Source organism: Ambystoma mexicanum, chromosome 5p (assembly GCF_040938575.1).
Source record: "Ambystoma mexicanum isolate Mex_15411 chromosome 5p, UKY_AmexF1_1, whole genome shotgun sequence".
Classification (NCBI taxonomy): domain Eukaryota; kingdom Metazoa; phylum Chordata; class Amphibia; order Caudata; family Ambystomatidae; genus Ambystoma; species Ambystoma mexicanum.
The window spans coordinates 423,630,608-423,648,095 of record NC_090930.1 but is presented as its reverse complement, the minus strand read 5'-3'; the positions used below and the strand labels follow the sequence as shown (position 1 = coordinate 423,648,095).

Here is a 17,488-nt window from a genome sequence, read left to right as displayed (position 1 = left end):
TTCAGATGACAACTCGGACATCATTCAGCAGGCCAAGAGGTCCTCGACTTGGTCGCAGTATGAGTAAATGGACTATGTTCTGCCAGTGGCCTCATGGCAAGGGTCTGGACCCTTTCACCTGTCCTCTGGATGACGTACTTGCTTTTTTAGCACACCTGGCTCGTTCTGGGATTGAGGTGGTTACTTGCTGCACTTGGCGGCTATTGGGACTTACAAGAATTCCCCAGAGCATGTGTTTTCTGTGGCCAACCCGGGAGTTAAGGCTTTTTGTGCCGGTGCATAGGCCGCACCAGGTATGGGACCTCCATGTGGTTCTGGCAGCTTTGCAGCGCAAGTCTCTTGAGCCGATGGCATCTGTGGCCATTCGCTTGGTGACACTAAAAACTGGTTTACTGGTGCCTCTCACCTCTCGATGCAGGGTTAGTGAGCTGCGGGCATTGTCCTTGTGCGAGCCCTTCACCACGTTTCACAACGACAAGGTCATCTTGCACACTCAACCAAACTCTTGCCCAAGGTTGTCTCAATTTCATCTGAATCAGGAGATCTGCCTGCCGGTGTTCTTCCCGAACCCGCAGTCAGAGGCAGAGGGCCCCTGCATACCTTGGACCTAAAGAGGGTCCTTACGTTTTATCTGTCTTGGACAAAATCCATCAGGCAGTCTGAGGCATTGTTCGTGACATTTGGGGGCTCCTTCCCCGGCTCTGACTTGCATTGCCCGTTGAAAGGTCCACGCCTTTTTGGAGGCGTACACGGCCATGATCAGACCTGTTCCCAAGGAGATTCATGTCCATGCGGTCAGAGCCAAGGCCACGACTGTCGCGTTTCAGAGACATGCTTCTTGGGATGTCATCAGCAAGGCGGCTACTTGGGCCACTCCGTCGGCCTTCTGTAAGCACAACTCACTGGACACCAGCGCCAGGCGCAATGCTGAGTTTGGTCAAGCGGTTCTGAAGAACCTTTTTGCTTCATCCTAGATATGAGGCAGGTTATCACAGTGCCATCCTATGTTCTTGTTCGGTGGAATCACCTACAAGGATGGAGGGAAGGGGGACAGGGACGTATGAGTAATTAAAGTTACTATCTGCAGGGACTAGAGTACTTGCAGTCCTTGGTCCCCTTTCCTCATACGTCCTACCCGCCTTCCCCTGCTAGTATGCCAATGGCAAATATGTAATCGGCGTAGCTAGGTATCTAAGCGTCTGTGTTCAAATGGGACTGAGATGAGTCGCCGGAGGGCGGCGCCTCGGGGCGTTCCCACACCCAAGGCTGCACCGCTGCGCGCTATACTAAATTTAAAGGGAATTTTATTTGCTGCCAAAGGATCTGGTACCCTCCCCATGTTGAGGGACACCCACAAGGATGGAGGAAAGGGGACTTAGAACTATGAGTAATCTAGACACAACAGTGAGTAATTTTAAGTGAGTAATTTTAATTAACATCTGTAACTCCAGGGCATTCTGTCACATTCAAGTTACCTTTCTTATTAATCATTAGACTGAAAGTTTTATTTTCCTTCAGTTGGTCACTTTCTGTGGCCTCTTTTGGGAAGCTGTTTCTGTGCTTTGGCAAGTCTTGCTAATGTAGTTTGATTGTATTGAAACTTACTGTTTCAGCCTCTCAACTCTGAGCAGGTGGATGGCTGGGTGGGAGGGAGCTTGGGCATGTTTTATTACTGAGTTGAGGCTTTAAACCATGTCTTGGAAAAATGCCACGTACTCCCATCCAGGTAGATGGGAACAGTATCTATACCGGGTGAGTTGTGCATCTATGCCCATAGGGCTGGCATCTCTTCTAAATTATAGATCTGTTTTATCTCTAGTTGACTGTTGATTTTCTAAATGTTTGCATCCTGCACCAGTTTCAAGTATGGGCTATGTATGCCAAAAATCGCGAAAATCGAAGCAGACATTTTTTTGAGATGTGTACCTAAAGTGCCTTTCAGATCTATGGAAAACTCAATGCAAAAAAGCCTTTTTTAACTTTGTGTACATAATATTTTCCTTGTATGCTCACCAAATGTGGCCAGACCAGTTTTGGCAAACTTGCAGGGACAAGAGTAAAAGGTGGAGGATAAAGGTTCTTGTTTCTGCAACCTTCACTATAGTGTTGATGCCATGACAATAACATCTCTCTACAGTGGAATTTATAGTTGAGAAGCCCGCACACATTTTGCTCAAAGGAGAATTGTTCCTCACAGTGGCCCAGATACGATTCTGAAGTGGGAGTATTTGACTCCCTATTTTTTAAAGTTGGGAGTAAGATGATTTTATTGGGAGTTAAAGTCACATTCCCAATGGGAGTATTTAATAAGCGAGTAAAAAATGTTTAACTGTAAAACAGAAATGTTTTCCTAATACATTTTCCTTGTACGTTGGTATTAATGCATATTAAAAGATCAATTTTTACCTTTCTGGATCAGGCAGAAATAGTAGTCCTGTGACATTACCTGTATTACTGGTCCAAACCTATTAATTGAGCTCTGTAGGTGAAAGAATGATGACGAGCTACATGCCAGTTTCCTATTTTTTGGGAATATTTCTACTCCGTTTTTTCTTTTTTGGCAGTATTTGCTTATTTGTAGGGAGTGAAAGTGGCTGATGCACCCCTTATCTGTAGGGCTCGTTTCTCCTCAACTTATCTTTTCTTTTTTTAACAAAACACTTTAGTCATTTTCAGCAAACATGTACGCCCTGTCCCTAACCCAGCCCCCCATTAAACAGATCCCAGTCTTCCTTTCCCACCCCCCATGACACCAAAGAGTGATATTTGGCTTTGTTCATTTGTATTCTTTTGACTAACCTGCTCAATTACCTCCAAGGTTTCCATTATCTCCACCCCACAAATGGGACAGTTACTTTGACTTGCCCCATTTACCCCATACATTCTCATGTATTTATGGGCAACCCCACTGTGTGTGTGCCAATCCCACTACCTAGCTATGTCCCTCTTAGCAGTCACCAACGCCATAGCCATAAAAAGCTTCTTGCTGGAGCTACAGGATTAGTCCACCCAGATGCCAAGCAATATCAACTTAGGGTCTGCATCTAACTGCCCCCTCACCATCTCATTAATGTTTCACCATCTCATTAATGTTTGTCAGTATATCCCCTCTAATATATCTGTAGATTAGGACATTATCAGACCATGTGAAACCACTTCCCAGTTGCTATCTTACACTTGGAGCAAATCAAATTTTTCCTCTTCACCATTCTTTGAAGTATGTCAGGGGAGTAATCTATTGTATCTAGTGGGCAAAAATTCAAGGTGCAATCCTAACTCACTCTCCATCTCAATTCTATACATACACACAGCACACCATTTCTTACTTGCCACAAGTCCACTATCACTAGCCAATGGCTAGTGGCGAGTACGCATTTTGCACCCTGATGCAAAATCTTGAATTGGATCATTCAGAAAGTACCATTAAGGCCTCAGTAGAGTCTACTCTGCTAGAGGACCCCGTTCTTTCTCCCATTTAGCCCTTAACTTTTCCAGCATTTTAGAAATGGTCGATACCGTCATCTTTTTATGCATCAATGATATCTGCTTTTCTCTAATATGCCAATTCATAATCGTACCCATTCCCCAGCCCCTCACATCAAAATTAACAATTTCCCTCCCAGCTTCCCCAGCCCCTATTTCTTGTACCTAAGAAGAATGATGCAGCACTAAACCTCCCAACAATTAACTGTGAGGTTTCCAACTAAATATAATGATCTTCCATGACATACTTAAAGTTAACTGTGCAAGCCCCGTCCAAACCAGTTTCAATAAGTATCTGTACGTGTGTCCTATATACTCTTGCCATTTTATTTTTATATTTTGTTTAATAACTTCTAGGTTTATTATTCGTAAAGCATCTGAAGCCAAGCCGACTTGTGTTTGTACCTCTTCAGCCTTTATCAAGGCTCTATGAATGGCTACTCTTAACTTGTGGGCATTTTGCTCATGGTATCTCATCTGATCCTATTTTGTATGCCATTCGGGTATCCTTTGGTCCCATCCACTGATTAATTTTACATACCTGCTTCTGAGTGGAATTGTAGCTATATTTGTTGAGTCGTATGCTCAATTATTTGTGTGGTGACTTGATAGTTTAGGACTAATCGGCTGACCACTCCTTGTCCCCATTTCAACTCTTATCACTCCTCTCGCCCCAAAGAAATAATCCCAAGGCAGGAGTGGAGAGGTGCAGCAAGCCACTCAGCGGTGGAAAATCTAGAAGGAAAAAATTGAATTGTGCTATGTCCAATTCTGCAGAGGCAGAGGTTTTCCACAGATCAGGCATGGTGAGGGGGCTTATACGGAAGTTGATGGGTAAGCAGCAGAGGTTCGAGGTGCTGGTCATCCACTTGGGTGGGAACGACTTGACTAACTTGGGGAGGGGGGTCTTGTTAAAGGACGGGGATGCTCTTGTTACAGGAGATATCAGAGCAGCTGGGAGAGACAGAGATCGTATGGTCGGAGATAATTCCCAGGCCAGAATGGTGGTGGGGCAGAGAACCACACAGCAGTTGAAAGATCAAGGAAGAAGATGAATTGCGCCATGGCTAAATTCTGCAGGGGCAGAGGCTTCCAACATTTCAGACATGGCCTGAGCAACTTGAAATCCCCCGAATACTTTCTAAAAGATGGTGTTCATTTGTCAGCAATGGGAATGGAGCTTTCCTACTGGAATAGAGGTACAAAACTCCTGGAGCTATAAGGAGAAGCAGAAGAAAGGGGGAGCCACGGTGGACGATAACCCACCAGTGGCGTGGCGGTGTTTGGGCAACCAAGCACAAAAAACATGCTCTGAATGAGCCAGGAGGAAGCCGGAAGGGTCTTCGCTCTTCTTGGACCAGCGCCTCTTGGGAGCCTAATGGCAGGGGCGTCTGGTGGTAACAAGGGCTCAGCCTCCCCCCTCAAAAGAAACAGCGCTCTTCCCGCCCACGGACACCTGCAAGGGCCGGGTAGGCTCAGGCACAAAGGGTTGGGAGAGTTGGGCCTACTATGGACTTGGTGCAAAGGAATAGGGGGAAAGCAGGTGGATTGGACACAGAGCAAGTGCCACACTTACAGACTGAATTTCACTAAATGTGTGCAGTGATTTTTTTTTTTTTTTTTTTGTGTGAAAATGAAACTATGGCCAAGTTTGCCATTTTTGAAAAACAACTCTCATTCCAGCTCTTTTTCTGAGAAGGGGGAAAAAAAAACGGTACGGAACAATGAGAAAAAAATGGCTTATTGGCTATGGGTACAAATGGACAAATGCAAGGGTTATGAAGCTGTCGACGGAAAAGAAACAAAGAACAATGGAGGAGGTGGCCCGGTAACCCTTGCAGGGTCCTCCGCTACCGCTCCCTCCCCTCCCCCTGGGTGAGGGGAGGGCTCAGGTCCAAAACAGCGCCAAAGACTCCAAAAGCCAGCGAAGGGCGAACAATGAGAAAGGCTGGGGGAAGCCCTTTATAATGAGCGGGCGTCCTACGGCAGGTAGCATCCAGTCCCTGCAGTAGGACGCCCGCCCGCCGACAGAGAAGGTTTCGCTTTCCACCATGCCACCCCACAAAAGCATAAGGAGGACAACACCTGGTTGTTGCTGTCGCAGGACGGTCAGGCGAGAATATGGCAGTGTTTGGGCAACCAAGCACAAAAACACACTCCGTCTGAGCCAGGAGGAAGCCGGAAGGGTCTTCGCTCTTCTCGGACCAGCGCCTCTTGGGAGCCTAACGGCAGGGGCGTCTGGTGGTAAGGAATAGGGGGAATTTCACTAAATGTGTTCAGTGATTCTTTTGTGTGAAAATAAAACCGCGTCCAAGTTTGCCATTTTTGAAGAACTGTCCAGCGCTTTTTCTGAGAAGGGAAAATAAATGGACAAATGCAAGGGTTATGAGAATGTGGGAGAAAGCAAGGATGGTGACCTTGTATTCCAGAAGTGGTATGTCATGTAGTGGAGACAGCAAAGCCTATGAGGGTATACCATTGTTTCCAAGAATGAGCCGACTTGGATGAGCAGGAAATGGCAGAGGAGCAGAAGAGGTAAAGATAAAGGATTGTTTAGGCAGTGGCTAGGTGCGTCTGAAAGTATTTTGCGAGGCGTGCGTGCACCTACAGCTCTCATTTAGCCGCTCTTCTTTGTTGTGCCGCACGAACGTGCAGGGTATTGCATGAAACTAACACAAAAAATCAAAAACGAATGCGCGTTTACCTCTCATTAGGCAGTAACGCAAAATGTTGAATCCCATGAGATTCTGTACAAGGGTTGAGGGGGCGTCCCCCTGCAGTCCTAAAGCAGGGATTGAGGCAGTGACACATAGATGTGCAATCTGTGATCACTGTGCGACTCCATTTTCTCATTCGGAATTTCCGTTTGCGGTATTTTGGGCACGCATTAATCACATAGATCCCTGTGCTGCCGAGCAGACTCCTGCCACGGGCTGTATCAGAAGAGAAGAACCATTTGCATATCAGTCTGATCTTGCCCACACTGGCAGTCCAGACGAAATGCAAGGTAATCCTCTGAGCAACAATGCCAATAGCAACCCCGGATATATTTCTGCCTCTGTTGCCATCCATGGGGTGTGGCTGAGGTGCAGCTGCCTTTGTAGGCAGAAAGAGCAAGGGATCCATGCCCAATTCCCCTGGTAATACACAATGATTCAATATTTGCCAGCTATATGAGAAACCATATACTGAGAACTAGCAAAAGTCAAATAGCTATTTTTATGGGCCCTTACCCACTCGGGAGAATCTCAACCATGTACACCCTAGCTTGACTTCAGTGAGAATAGTGTGAGCTTAGTGAGCACAATTCTAGAGCACACAGTAACTTACCTAACCATCATCAGGCATTATAACGACGAAGTGATGTATTCTCCCTTTATTCAGTAATGTTGCAAATGCCCTGCAACATAGCCAGGGTTGGGCATGATTGTCCTAGGGATCCCCTTCTTTCTCTGCAGTTTTACTCTATATTTAGTTTCATCTTCGTGCTCTCGCACCAAGTTCCCTACATTATGCATTTGTTAGTCATAAATATCAGTCGCTACAGCTTCCTCAGCTCAAATTCGTAATGCACGTTGTTGGCACCTGCAGTGATTGACACAGACTACACAACCAGTAGATGTTTTATGGGCAATAATCCATTTGATCCTTTTTAGATTTTGTCTATGTATTAAATGTGTTTATTAAAGGGTGAGCTGGTGTTCAACTTACATTGGAAAAAGTATCCCTTAAACAAGTTATTTAAGTGTTGCTGTGTCATTTGCTAGGTCTGCTATTTAGATAATGAAGCATGTGATGTTTCAGCCCATCGTTGACAGTGGAACGCTAAGCTTTTGGGTCTCTTTTCTGTGATGATTGAGGAATTTGGTCACATGGTGTGTACCATCTTTCAGGTTCCCTAATTGTCCCTTTTGGGCTTATAATTGCATTTTTGTATGCAAGTTTGAAATGCATCACTAATGTGTATTTTTTTGTTTTTTTTGTATCTTAGAATGATCAGTCAACTGGAGACATAAAAGTAATTGGTGGTGATGATCTATCCACTTTGACAGGGAAGGTATGTTCAGTACATTTTCATCGCCATAAACTGATTTATATTCTGTACAAGTTGCAACTTGCTGCCAAGAGATGACAGATTCTGTTGTGGTACAATAGTCCTGTTCATATTCCCGTGCTTTCAGTTCGTAAACTGTAGGCTTCACTCAGTGACAAGTGTTTCCCCTCATACCTTGCTGAGTTACATTATTGGAGAGCGAGTTAATAAAAATAACAGGAATACCTATGGAGACCTATTAAAGGGGACAGGCTGCGATACAGCCAGCAGCCCTGGCATAAAGTGGTTGCAGCATTATTCATATGTTGTCCTACAAACTGGCAATCCTGAACAAAGGTAGCAGTGTGTAGTGGACGCATGGTGTATAGTGGTCTCTGCACACATACCACCTCAAAATGTTCCCTCTCTGCACTAGCAACCTTGCTTATTAGCATGCCCACAATTAAATGCCCAGGTTACTGACCGTCTTGTAAAATTGTACTCCTTTGCCCAGGGAGCTCTGTACAATGGCCGGCCTGAGTACTAACTCTACAATCTGGTATCCCTATGCGCCATGTAGCAGATGCACCTGTGCACATGATGGCAACAGCGTACCGTCAACACTGCTAACGCTGAAGGGTTACTTTTCTACATACAATTAAATTATCGTACCCAGAGTAACGTCATCTATTGGCTTGGATTTTTTCACTTGGATAAAATAAGAAATATCTTTTATATCTGGGGAGTTTAACTTGACCCTTTCAGTGGGCGGGAGTGAGGGGGAGAAAACTGGGAACTCGCCAGACCTGTGGTAGGTGGCCTACCAGGGTGTACGCCAGAGTCGATCCTACCAAGAGTCTGGGTGAGGAAATTGGGAGGGTCAAAGTCCCTAACTCCCCCACCACCCCCCATGTTTGCCTTGACTGATTCTGTTACCACTGTTAATCACCCAATGCCTTGCAATCTCAATTCTGGCCTGGGTTCTCTTTGCTTTGGTTTAAACTCCATGTAGTGCAGTACAGAGAGCTCAGCAGAATGCTTGAGAAAGGCAAGGGCACCAATAGAGATTTCTGATTTTCCGTCTGTCAAACAAAGTCGAGAGGAACATTACTCGCCACATCTGGACCAACGGAATGCCAAGCCAACATCCAACAGCTCAAATTGACTTTTGTTTGAAATGCTGTGCACCAAAAAGGGTTTGGGCTAAGAGGGGGTTTATGTAGCAGTGTATTGTGATAACCCAACCCTGCGGGAAAGACGAGGTTTAGATTAAGCCCCATAGTCGGATGCAATGCAGACGCAGTAGGGGAAGGAAGTACAGAAACTGGAAGTCACAGGTATGCATGACACGTAGGAGCAAGACAGAGCAAAAGATGTTAGGGTGGAGGTGGATCGAGCGACCAGGCCAAGAAGGGACGGTGGAACATAATGCTGATGTCTGTGGAGGAGCGGCATAGGAGTGGAGGTGAGGTATTGCATGTGAGAGAGTGGTACCAAGTGGAACAAGTGCTGTGATTGGGAGTGTATGTGAGTAGTGATAGAGAAGGGTGCAAGAAGTAGTCAAGTGGCAGGGTGAGAGTATATAGGAAGGAGGACAGTTTGGGTGAGATAGTGTGGGGAGGAAGTAGTAAGTGGAGGAGGGAAATGATGGAGATGGAGAGTGAACACAGAATGGACAGAAGAGAGGAGGGAGGAGAGAGAGGTTGTTGCAGAAAGTAAGTGTGAAAGCTGGAGAGAGTAGGTGTCGAGAAGAGACAGTGGGCGAGAAGGAAGAAGAGGTGTGAGGCAGAGTAGATGGGGATGTAATGAGTAAGGAGGCATAAGCCGCCAGGGAAAGAAGTGAAAGGGAGTTATGAGAGAGGGAAAGGGATAGTGTTTGAGAAACCACAGCTACCATTTTGAACATAATTGAAGCCATCCTTTGAGTTCTATAGTAGGGCATACATAGGAAGTGCTAGAGTGAATAAGTTAGATAAGGCCTTCACCTTTAGGCCCCCTTGTGGTAGATAGGCTAGATTAGACGGCAGGGATCACAGATTTCTAGGATTCACTCTAACCTTGGGTGCTAGGGAAACCTGGTTTAGAGTAGAGGGAGCCCACAAAGGTTGAGGCACCAGTTAAAAGAACCCATTTGTTGAACAGAACTACATTCTCAACCTCATAAACCTCATAAAGTCGATTTTTTTTTAACCAACTTTATTTAAGCTCAAGTCGTGGCTAATGCATTTGCGCCAGATCATTTTGATCCTATTCAAGTACGGTGTCATGGTGCGTGCTCCAAAACCCCTGGAACTGATGGGCCCACCCCATTCATTGACACCCAATATGGCTTATCAAGCCCCAAAGGAGCGTCCCAGAACCTCTTGGACTCAGTTGGCGCCAGGCTCATAAGATGGTTTGAACCATATGGACTACATACTGGAACTACTTGCAAGGCTATTTAAGCCACACTCTGCAGGCAGAACACGCTTCGCGTTATTCTGCACTCCTGCAGCGTAACGCTCACCGTGTCTGCTCTGTCCTCGAGCTTCCACAGCCACGCCCGTTCTGAGATTTCCATCCATCGGTACCTGAAAGAAGAAAGAGAGAAGAACAGGTGTTATTACAGCGACAAAGGTCTTACCTGCAATTCTCATCCACCGGTCTCGCCTTCAGCTGATCTTCGGATCGCCGTCCTTGTTTGGAAGAGGGCATCCGCACAGGCCTCCAATACTCACCCGTGCATCTGCATTCGTCCGGAATATGTCGGAGCGGTTCTTCCATCATACCTGGGGCCGCGCCGGCATAGAAAAAACAGAAAACAGCTGGTTAGTCGCGCACAAAACAAAAACAAACAATTATTCAGCCACCCAGCACCACTCACCCGCGCTAATACTCACTAGGAGATAACCTTCCCAGCATCCTAGGAGAGTCAAATCTTCATCCAAACCTCCGTACTAATCCGCACCTGCAAGAAAGACAAAACCCGTTTAAACCTTGGGCAATAAAGACATTGAGCACCTATACCAAGCATCCATTGGCATAGAGACTTACCTGCTTAATCCAGATATTCCAGACACAGCAACGGCCAGACAAACGCCTCCTGGGGTGATAACAGGGGAGAGGACCTCATCATACCACCAGAGCTATGCCAGTGCAGACATCATTTGTACGGCTACGTGCTACGCCCCCGTGGAGACCAGGTGAGCGTGACATACGGGTGCTCAGACATCCGTAAAGTCATGGAGCAGGCTGTCCACTGCTGCTGTTACTTTATCGGCCACCAAAATATCCCATACCTTCGCCCACCACAGCAGAAAGAGCAAGCCTTCTATCGTTTTGCAGGCTCTGGCTATTGTAATTCTAGCTGTCACCTACAAGTGAATAAGTAGCCTGGCGGTCGGCCCTGATTTGGATATTTGTCTGAAACAGGTGCACCTACTGGGATAACGGTCGGCCCATAGGCAGTCGGATCTTGGTTGTTGCTGCAATTGCAGCCAACACCTCCTCCCAGAAAGTTTGAATAGTCCAGCAGTCCCACCACAAATGGAAGCATGAACTTTGTGCCCCACATTTCCGCCAACAACTGGGATCTAAGATATGTTTCTTTTTTACGTAGGGAGGCAGGGGATAATACCATCTGTATGTTAGTTTGAATGCACATTCTCTTTTTTAAACAACTAGAGGAGTCCTTTCTCGACCTTGTATCTATCCATGTTTGGTCTTCTATCAGCCAACCCAAATCCACCTCCCACTTGGCCATATACTAGGGTTTGAGTGACCAGATTTCTCTTGCAATCTTATATAGTTTGGAGACATTACCCCATGTTGCTCCCTCTGTAATTACGAATTGCAAGGCCCTCAGCTCTCATAACGCAGCCTGCTTAACCTCGGAGATGACTATCCAGTGCCGTATTTGCACATATCTGAACGCTATCCCGTTCTGCAACTGCAATTTCTCAATGCACTCTGAACGTTAATGGCTTTCTCACTTGCGAACATCTGGTAGATGCATTGCAACCCCCCCCCCCCCTCCTGACTGGCTATTGAACTCCCTGCCTTGCAGGCCGGAGTGAAGTCTGGATTATGGAGCACTGGCGTTCGGGGCCTAAACCTATTGGGAGATGCTTGATACGCATTGCTGTGTCCCAGTACCTCAGCAAAGTTCTAGTTGGTGATAGTAATGAGGGCCATTGCTTCTGCAGTGTTGTGTATGGCAGGGATTGAAGGGGCATTGAAATCCTGGATTGCTCTGTCTCCCCTTTATGAGGGGCTTGGGGGGGGGGGGGGTGTGTGATTATTCTGTTCCATTGTATTATATGTGCAATTTGTGTTGCAACATAGTAGTTTTGTAGATGTGCCACACCCATCCCTCCCAGTCGTGCATTACCCATCATCACTGCTGCTGGGCTTTTTGCTTTGGCATATGAATCTGTTTCAATCATATCATGACCTACTGTGGGATTTCCACTGGGAGTGCCACATAGACATAGATCCCTCTGGAGTAGATTTTATTTTAATTGCTTCGATACAGCCCATTAACGATATCTTCTGAGCGTTCCAGCATTCCAAGTCCCTTTCTAGAGTCTTGAGTAGCTCCGGGAAATTGACTGCAAAGTTGCTTGAGAGCGTGCCGGAATCTGTACCCCCAAGTATACCACCACTTCCTTTTCCCAGGAGATTGGACATATTGGCCGTAGCACCTGCAAGTACCCCTCTTTTCCACCCCTAGAGCTGCTGATAGTTCATGACAAACCCTGATGCCCTCTGGAATGGATCCTGCTCCTGCATGGTTTCCCGCAGGGAAGACTGCACATTCATGAGTGTCAACATTATGTCATCTGCTTATAGTGACGTTTTTATATTGTCTGCCTCCTGCTTTCATACCCTCAGTAGTGGAGTTGTCCCTAATACACTTAGCAAAGGGCTCCATTATCAGGGCAAGATAAATGGTGAAAGCAGGTAGCCCTGTCTTGTGCCGCAATTAAGTGATTTGGGCACAGTACCCCCTTGATTCACTCACATTAGTTCTGGGCGTTTTATAGTTGGCTAGGACCATTGATGAAATGCTGTCACAAAATTAATTTGTCATCTGGATGAGGGACCAGTCCATTTTATGGAACGCCTTTGTGGCGTCTAAGGTTAGGAGGACCATTTTACTATATAAGTTTGTTGCTACCTTGACGAGATCAAGCGCCCGTCTGATATTATCACTTCTAGTTCTCACTTGGATAAAACCTCTCTGGTGCTCGTCAATGAGTCCTGGCAGTATTTCCCCGAGTCTATTCACTAAGATTTTAGAGTAGATATTTGCATCAATGTTTGAGAGTGAAATCTGCCTGCAGGAGGCACAATTGCTGGATCCTTGCTTGGTTTTAGTATTAGAATAGTGTCCGATTCTTCCATTGTTTCCGTTACCTCCCCTGATTTATTGAAAGGAATTAAATCTAGTGAGGGGATTTAGTAGTTGGACTCCAAATATTTTTTAACACAACAGGGTATATCCATTGGGACCTCGGGGCTCTAGTCTTCAGCACTTTGATTACTGTGTCAACTGCCTTCACAGTAAAAGTGCAATCTAATTGCTCCCTATCCACTTCGCACAGACGAGACAGTCCAGCCTCTTCTACATATTACAGCCGTCATGGTGTCTCTAAAATAGTCTTGCACTGTCTGTAGTTTGGAACCCCTCTGCATATTATACCACTCCTGGGGAGTCTCTCGGTCCCACCATCAGGTTTCTATGCTTTATTCTTGATAACTTTGTTACCTTTCGCATAGTACCCCTGTTTGGTTTTAATTGGTGCTTGGGCCAGTTTCTCAGCAAGGGGTGCCTCAAGTTTATTTCGGGCCAGTCTTGGACAACTGTGCGTGTTAGGGGGCCACTTCTTTTTATGTGCTTGCTCCTCCTCTAATACTGTGCTTTCTAACGCCTCTATTGCTGCCTTCCTTCTCTTGTAATGGGCTGCGAAAGGAGCTACCAACTCCCCTCGAATAGCTGCCATTATTGCATCCCAGATTGTTGCTATTGATTTCCCCATCATTTTCATGAAAATAATTGGCTATCGCCTTCGTGATTTCATCCCAGAGGGCCAGGTCATGAAGGATTTTTTCATATAGTTTCCAAGGGGGTTTGGAGAGGGAGGTCGGGTTATAAATTCGGATGTCCATTATCATTGGTGCATGGTTCAATAGTGTCCTGGTCCCAGGACTACTTTACGCAGGGCACCATCTGAAGGGAGGTTAGCAGAAGGTCGATTCCGGGAAAGGTATGGTGCACATGGGAGAAGTGTGTGTGTGTAGGCTTGCTCTCCTGCCTTAAGGGCCCTCCATATATCCACTACTCCCAGTGAACTAAAGAGTTGTAGTAATGCTAGAGCATTTTAAAAACCGTCCTGTGACGGTGCATGTGTTTTGTCAATGTTGGGGATCGGGACCATTATAAAATCACCCCCAATCACTGTGGCCTTCCACGAACTGGGCTAGATCACCTACCAGGTAATTCAGGATTTTACCCAGTTTGTTAGAGGCATTTAGAGTGCGTTATAGATTTGCTCATTCAGCGTGCATTGGACCCCTATATATCTGCACCCTTGGTCTTGTTTCACTTCTAAATCTGTGAATGGGACATCCTTCACCATGAGGATGGCTCTTCCCCTTTTTCCGAGCCACTGTACGCCATAAATTGTTGCTGGAGCAATCGGTTTCTGAGTCTATTGGTGTCCTGGCGGCCAGATGCATCTCCTGTAGGAGGGCAATTGAACAGCTTAGGTCCACTAGTCTCTGCGTGATCGATTTCCGTTTTGTAGGTGCGTTAAAGCCCTGCACATTAAGAGTTATTACATATTTCAACTGTGAGTAGGGATTATGCCCCTGTTTTGTCACTGACTCGCCCGGGGCAAGGCGGCTCCTGTAATTACCATCTCAGCTATATGCTCCTTCGATATGACATGACATATAGTAGAATTTTTTATAACCTATTTCAACTTAACTAAACACAGAAAAACCCAAACCATCAAAACAACTTGAACAATGTTGGGAGATGCACCCAAATCACCTATAAGCCTTATCGCTCAAACAGGCTAATGCCATTAGGTACCCAGTCTGTACATGCCTCCGTCTTCTGGATCGAGTCAACATCTTTCGCAGGGGAGGTCCTCCATAGGGCCTCCTTCAGAGGAGGGAGTGTCTGCCATTTCATATCTCCACGTCCAGCTTCACTTGCGTTTTGCAGGGCCCCTGCGCTTGCGTGTCTACCTGTGGTAAACCAGAGTTCACTGCGGTTTGGGTTTCAGCTCACCTGGTGGGGAGTTGTTTGCAGCATCTTTTTCCTGCTCTGCTCCAGTTGAAGCAAACTCAAGAGCTCTTCTCCCTTGTCAAGCCATCCCACCATCCCGGTTTTTGCTTGTCATTGTGAATTGTAGTGTGGCTGGGAAAATCCATCTATAGTGGACCTTCTTATTTTGCAGATGACTGTTAGCGGTTTGAGGGCTGTGTTTTTTTAATTTTTTTTTTTTTAATCCTGATGCCAGCTAAATCTTGGTTAATCTGTATGGACGTGTCTGGGAAGGTTATCTCCGCTCTGTAATGCGCTGCCTTTGTTCTCCTATTTTATTGTAAAGCAATGCATTCTTGTTATATAACATCTGGGGGGGGAGCTGCCATCAGCCCCTCTTGTATCACGTAGTCTGAGTGCGATCCAGCAGAAGCATTGGCTTGTTGTGGGTTGGTAAGAGCGTGTGAAATATCGCGCCCCCTTTGAGGTCTTTATTTTGCTCTGTGGGTGGGATCCCTCTGAAGCCTAGATTGTTCCTACGAGCTCTGTTTTTGATATCCTCATACTTTGCAGATATTGACTCTCCATTACAATCGAAGGCCAGGACTCGTTGGGTTAGATCCATTATTGTCTCCGTTTAGTCAGTCACTGAGTCCTCAGTCTCCCCCATCCTTTGTTCTGCTTCTGTTACCCAACCATCCAGCTGCTCAAGTTTCGTCGAGAGCTCTGCCATGCAGCTTCTAAAGTCTTTCTTGATATCGCCCATGAGGCTTTGAAGGTCTCCTTTGGTGGCCAATTGTCCTGGGGTTTCATCTGGGCATTCTGGGGAAGTGGATCATGGCCGCAACCACCTCCTGTTTTTTCCCCTTGTCTTGGGATTGAAGTAGAGTAGCTATGTCTGCAGCGTTGGTGTTCTTTAGTGGTTTTGCTGTTTTGTAATTAGATGCCACTGAAAAAGGGCCTCGTCCCCTGTGGACGCAGATCAGGCCTTAGTCTTTCTCTTGCCCGCAGTATTTGATGCTGTTTTTCCTCTTGCCATGTTCCCTACAGTCACTCCAGCTGCAGGTTATGTAGCTACGTGGACGCCCTGCACCATTATTCTCCTGGCACCGCTGGAACCATCTTGGTGTAGGCCATGTCGTCCACGGCTGATCCTGGGGCTCCAACATTCAGCTCATAGGCTCATCACTGGCGCAAGCCCGCCGGCTGCATCTCCAGGCTTTCTGCCAGCCTGGGAGCACTTTTTCTTTTATCCCTTAATTGTTGCTCGATCCGGGCATTTGGTGCATTTTAGTTGGGCACTTCATAGCGGCTCTTAAGGGAGTGTCTGCATAGTCTGTGCTCCATGGCGTGCCCCCACAGTCAATTCTAAAGAATTCTCAAATAAAAACCCTTGATCCATCTAGCTCTTGAGTTTCTCAAAGCCATCTGTGATGGGGCATTATTGGAAATGAAGACATGTTTTTGATGGCTTTATTAAAAACAGATGCCTATCCCCTTTAATTTTGAGACGTATTGAACATCTCTCAAGAATTGGTGAATTGGTGAAGTGGTGAAATTGCAATGGTAGAAAGTAACTTTTTTGGCTATGTTCAGGGTATTGATTGCAAAGAACCTACTCGAATAGGTTACACAATTATCCTAGACCATCTAGACATGATGTTTATTTTTTTAATTCTTTTATAATTGTTTTTTTAAAGAAAGGTAAGCGGGGTATGAGTGTACTTGAGTTAGACCCTGAATAGTGATGGAGATATGTTGACCTTATTGGAATAGTATGGTAGTGTGGCAGACAGTGGAGCCATGATTTCTGAATATGAATTTTGCTGCATGCACCAGATGCCTGTATAAATAACAATGGCAATGGGAAAAGATCTGGCTCATCCATTATAGGTAAAGTCAAGAGCGCCAAAAGTGCTTCATAGGTAGTTTTAGTTTTATCAGGACTATTTAGTTGGTCTTTTCTGCTCTGCCTGCTCCTTGATCAGAGCCTTAGTCTTCACCCTCAGTTTTTCCCCTAGTCGAAGGCCTGGGGCTTTGCCTCCTGTGCCTTTTTCTTCACTAGGACTGTATCCAGGTCTGTATTCACATGCCTTTTTGTCTCCATTGCCGTCTTTTTTTTTTTTTCTTTCTTTCCTTTTCTGTATTTCTAGCCTTCGGTTTCCAGTCTCCACCGCTCTCCAGGCTTTATAATCAGTCTCTGCAATGGAAGCTGCCGCCTATATAGTGCTTGGACTGCTGATCTTATCGCTGATTTGCCAGCGTGGGTCACATGCCCTGCTCCATGGCAGGGATGCTTTGTAGTCCTTAGTTAATGGGGGAAGCCTTTAAATGAATGGGCGAAGGCACCATCTAGGATTACACTTTTTTTTTTTTTTTTTTTTGCGCTGGCTGGGAAGGAGCAGTTTGTTTTTCATCTGTTTCAGGCTGGAGAATTACCCTTCTCTGAATTTCGTTTTGGTGACCTCTCGTGCCAAACACACCAGACTGTCTTAAACTGTCCTGTGGACTGCTGGTATAATTTCTCTTGCTTTTAGGAGTGCGTGCAATTGTGCGGGAGACATTGGTTCTCTTGCCCAGTGCTCCTGGTCTGTGGGAAGGAAGTTGAGCTCTGGGTGTCCATTAACTGTCCAGGTGAGGACTGGGCTTCCTGCTAACAATCTGGATATTGACAGTTTGAGGGGGAGGCGTGTGTGCGTGTGTGCGTGTGTGCGTGT

The 17,488-nt window shown here is 46.0% G+C and overlaps 1 protein-coding gene across 1 annotated transcript in view; it reads left to right on the top strand.

The window, feature by feature from the left end:
- Positions 1 to 17,488, top strand: part of HPRT1 (hypoxanthine phosphoribosyltransferase 1) — a 574,116-nt gene that overhangs the window by 255,736 nt on the left and 300,892 nt on the right. The window contains exon 4 of the mRNA XM_069612824.1: positions 7,475 to 7,540. Coding sequence (XP_069468925.1) covers positions 7,475 to 7,540 — 66 coding nt within the window. The remainder of the gene's footprint in view (positions 1 to 7,474; positions 7,541 to 17,488) is intronic.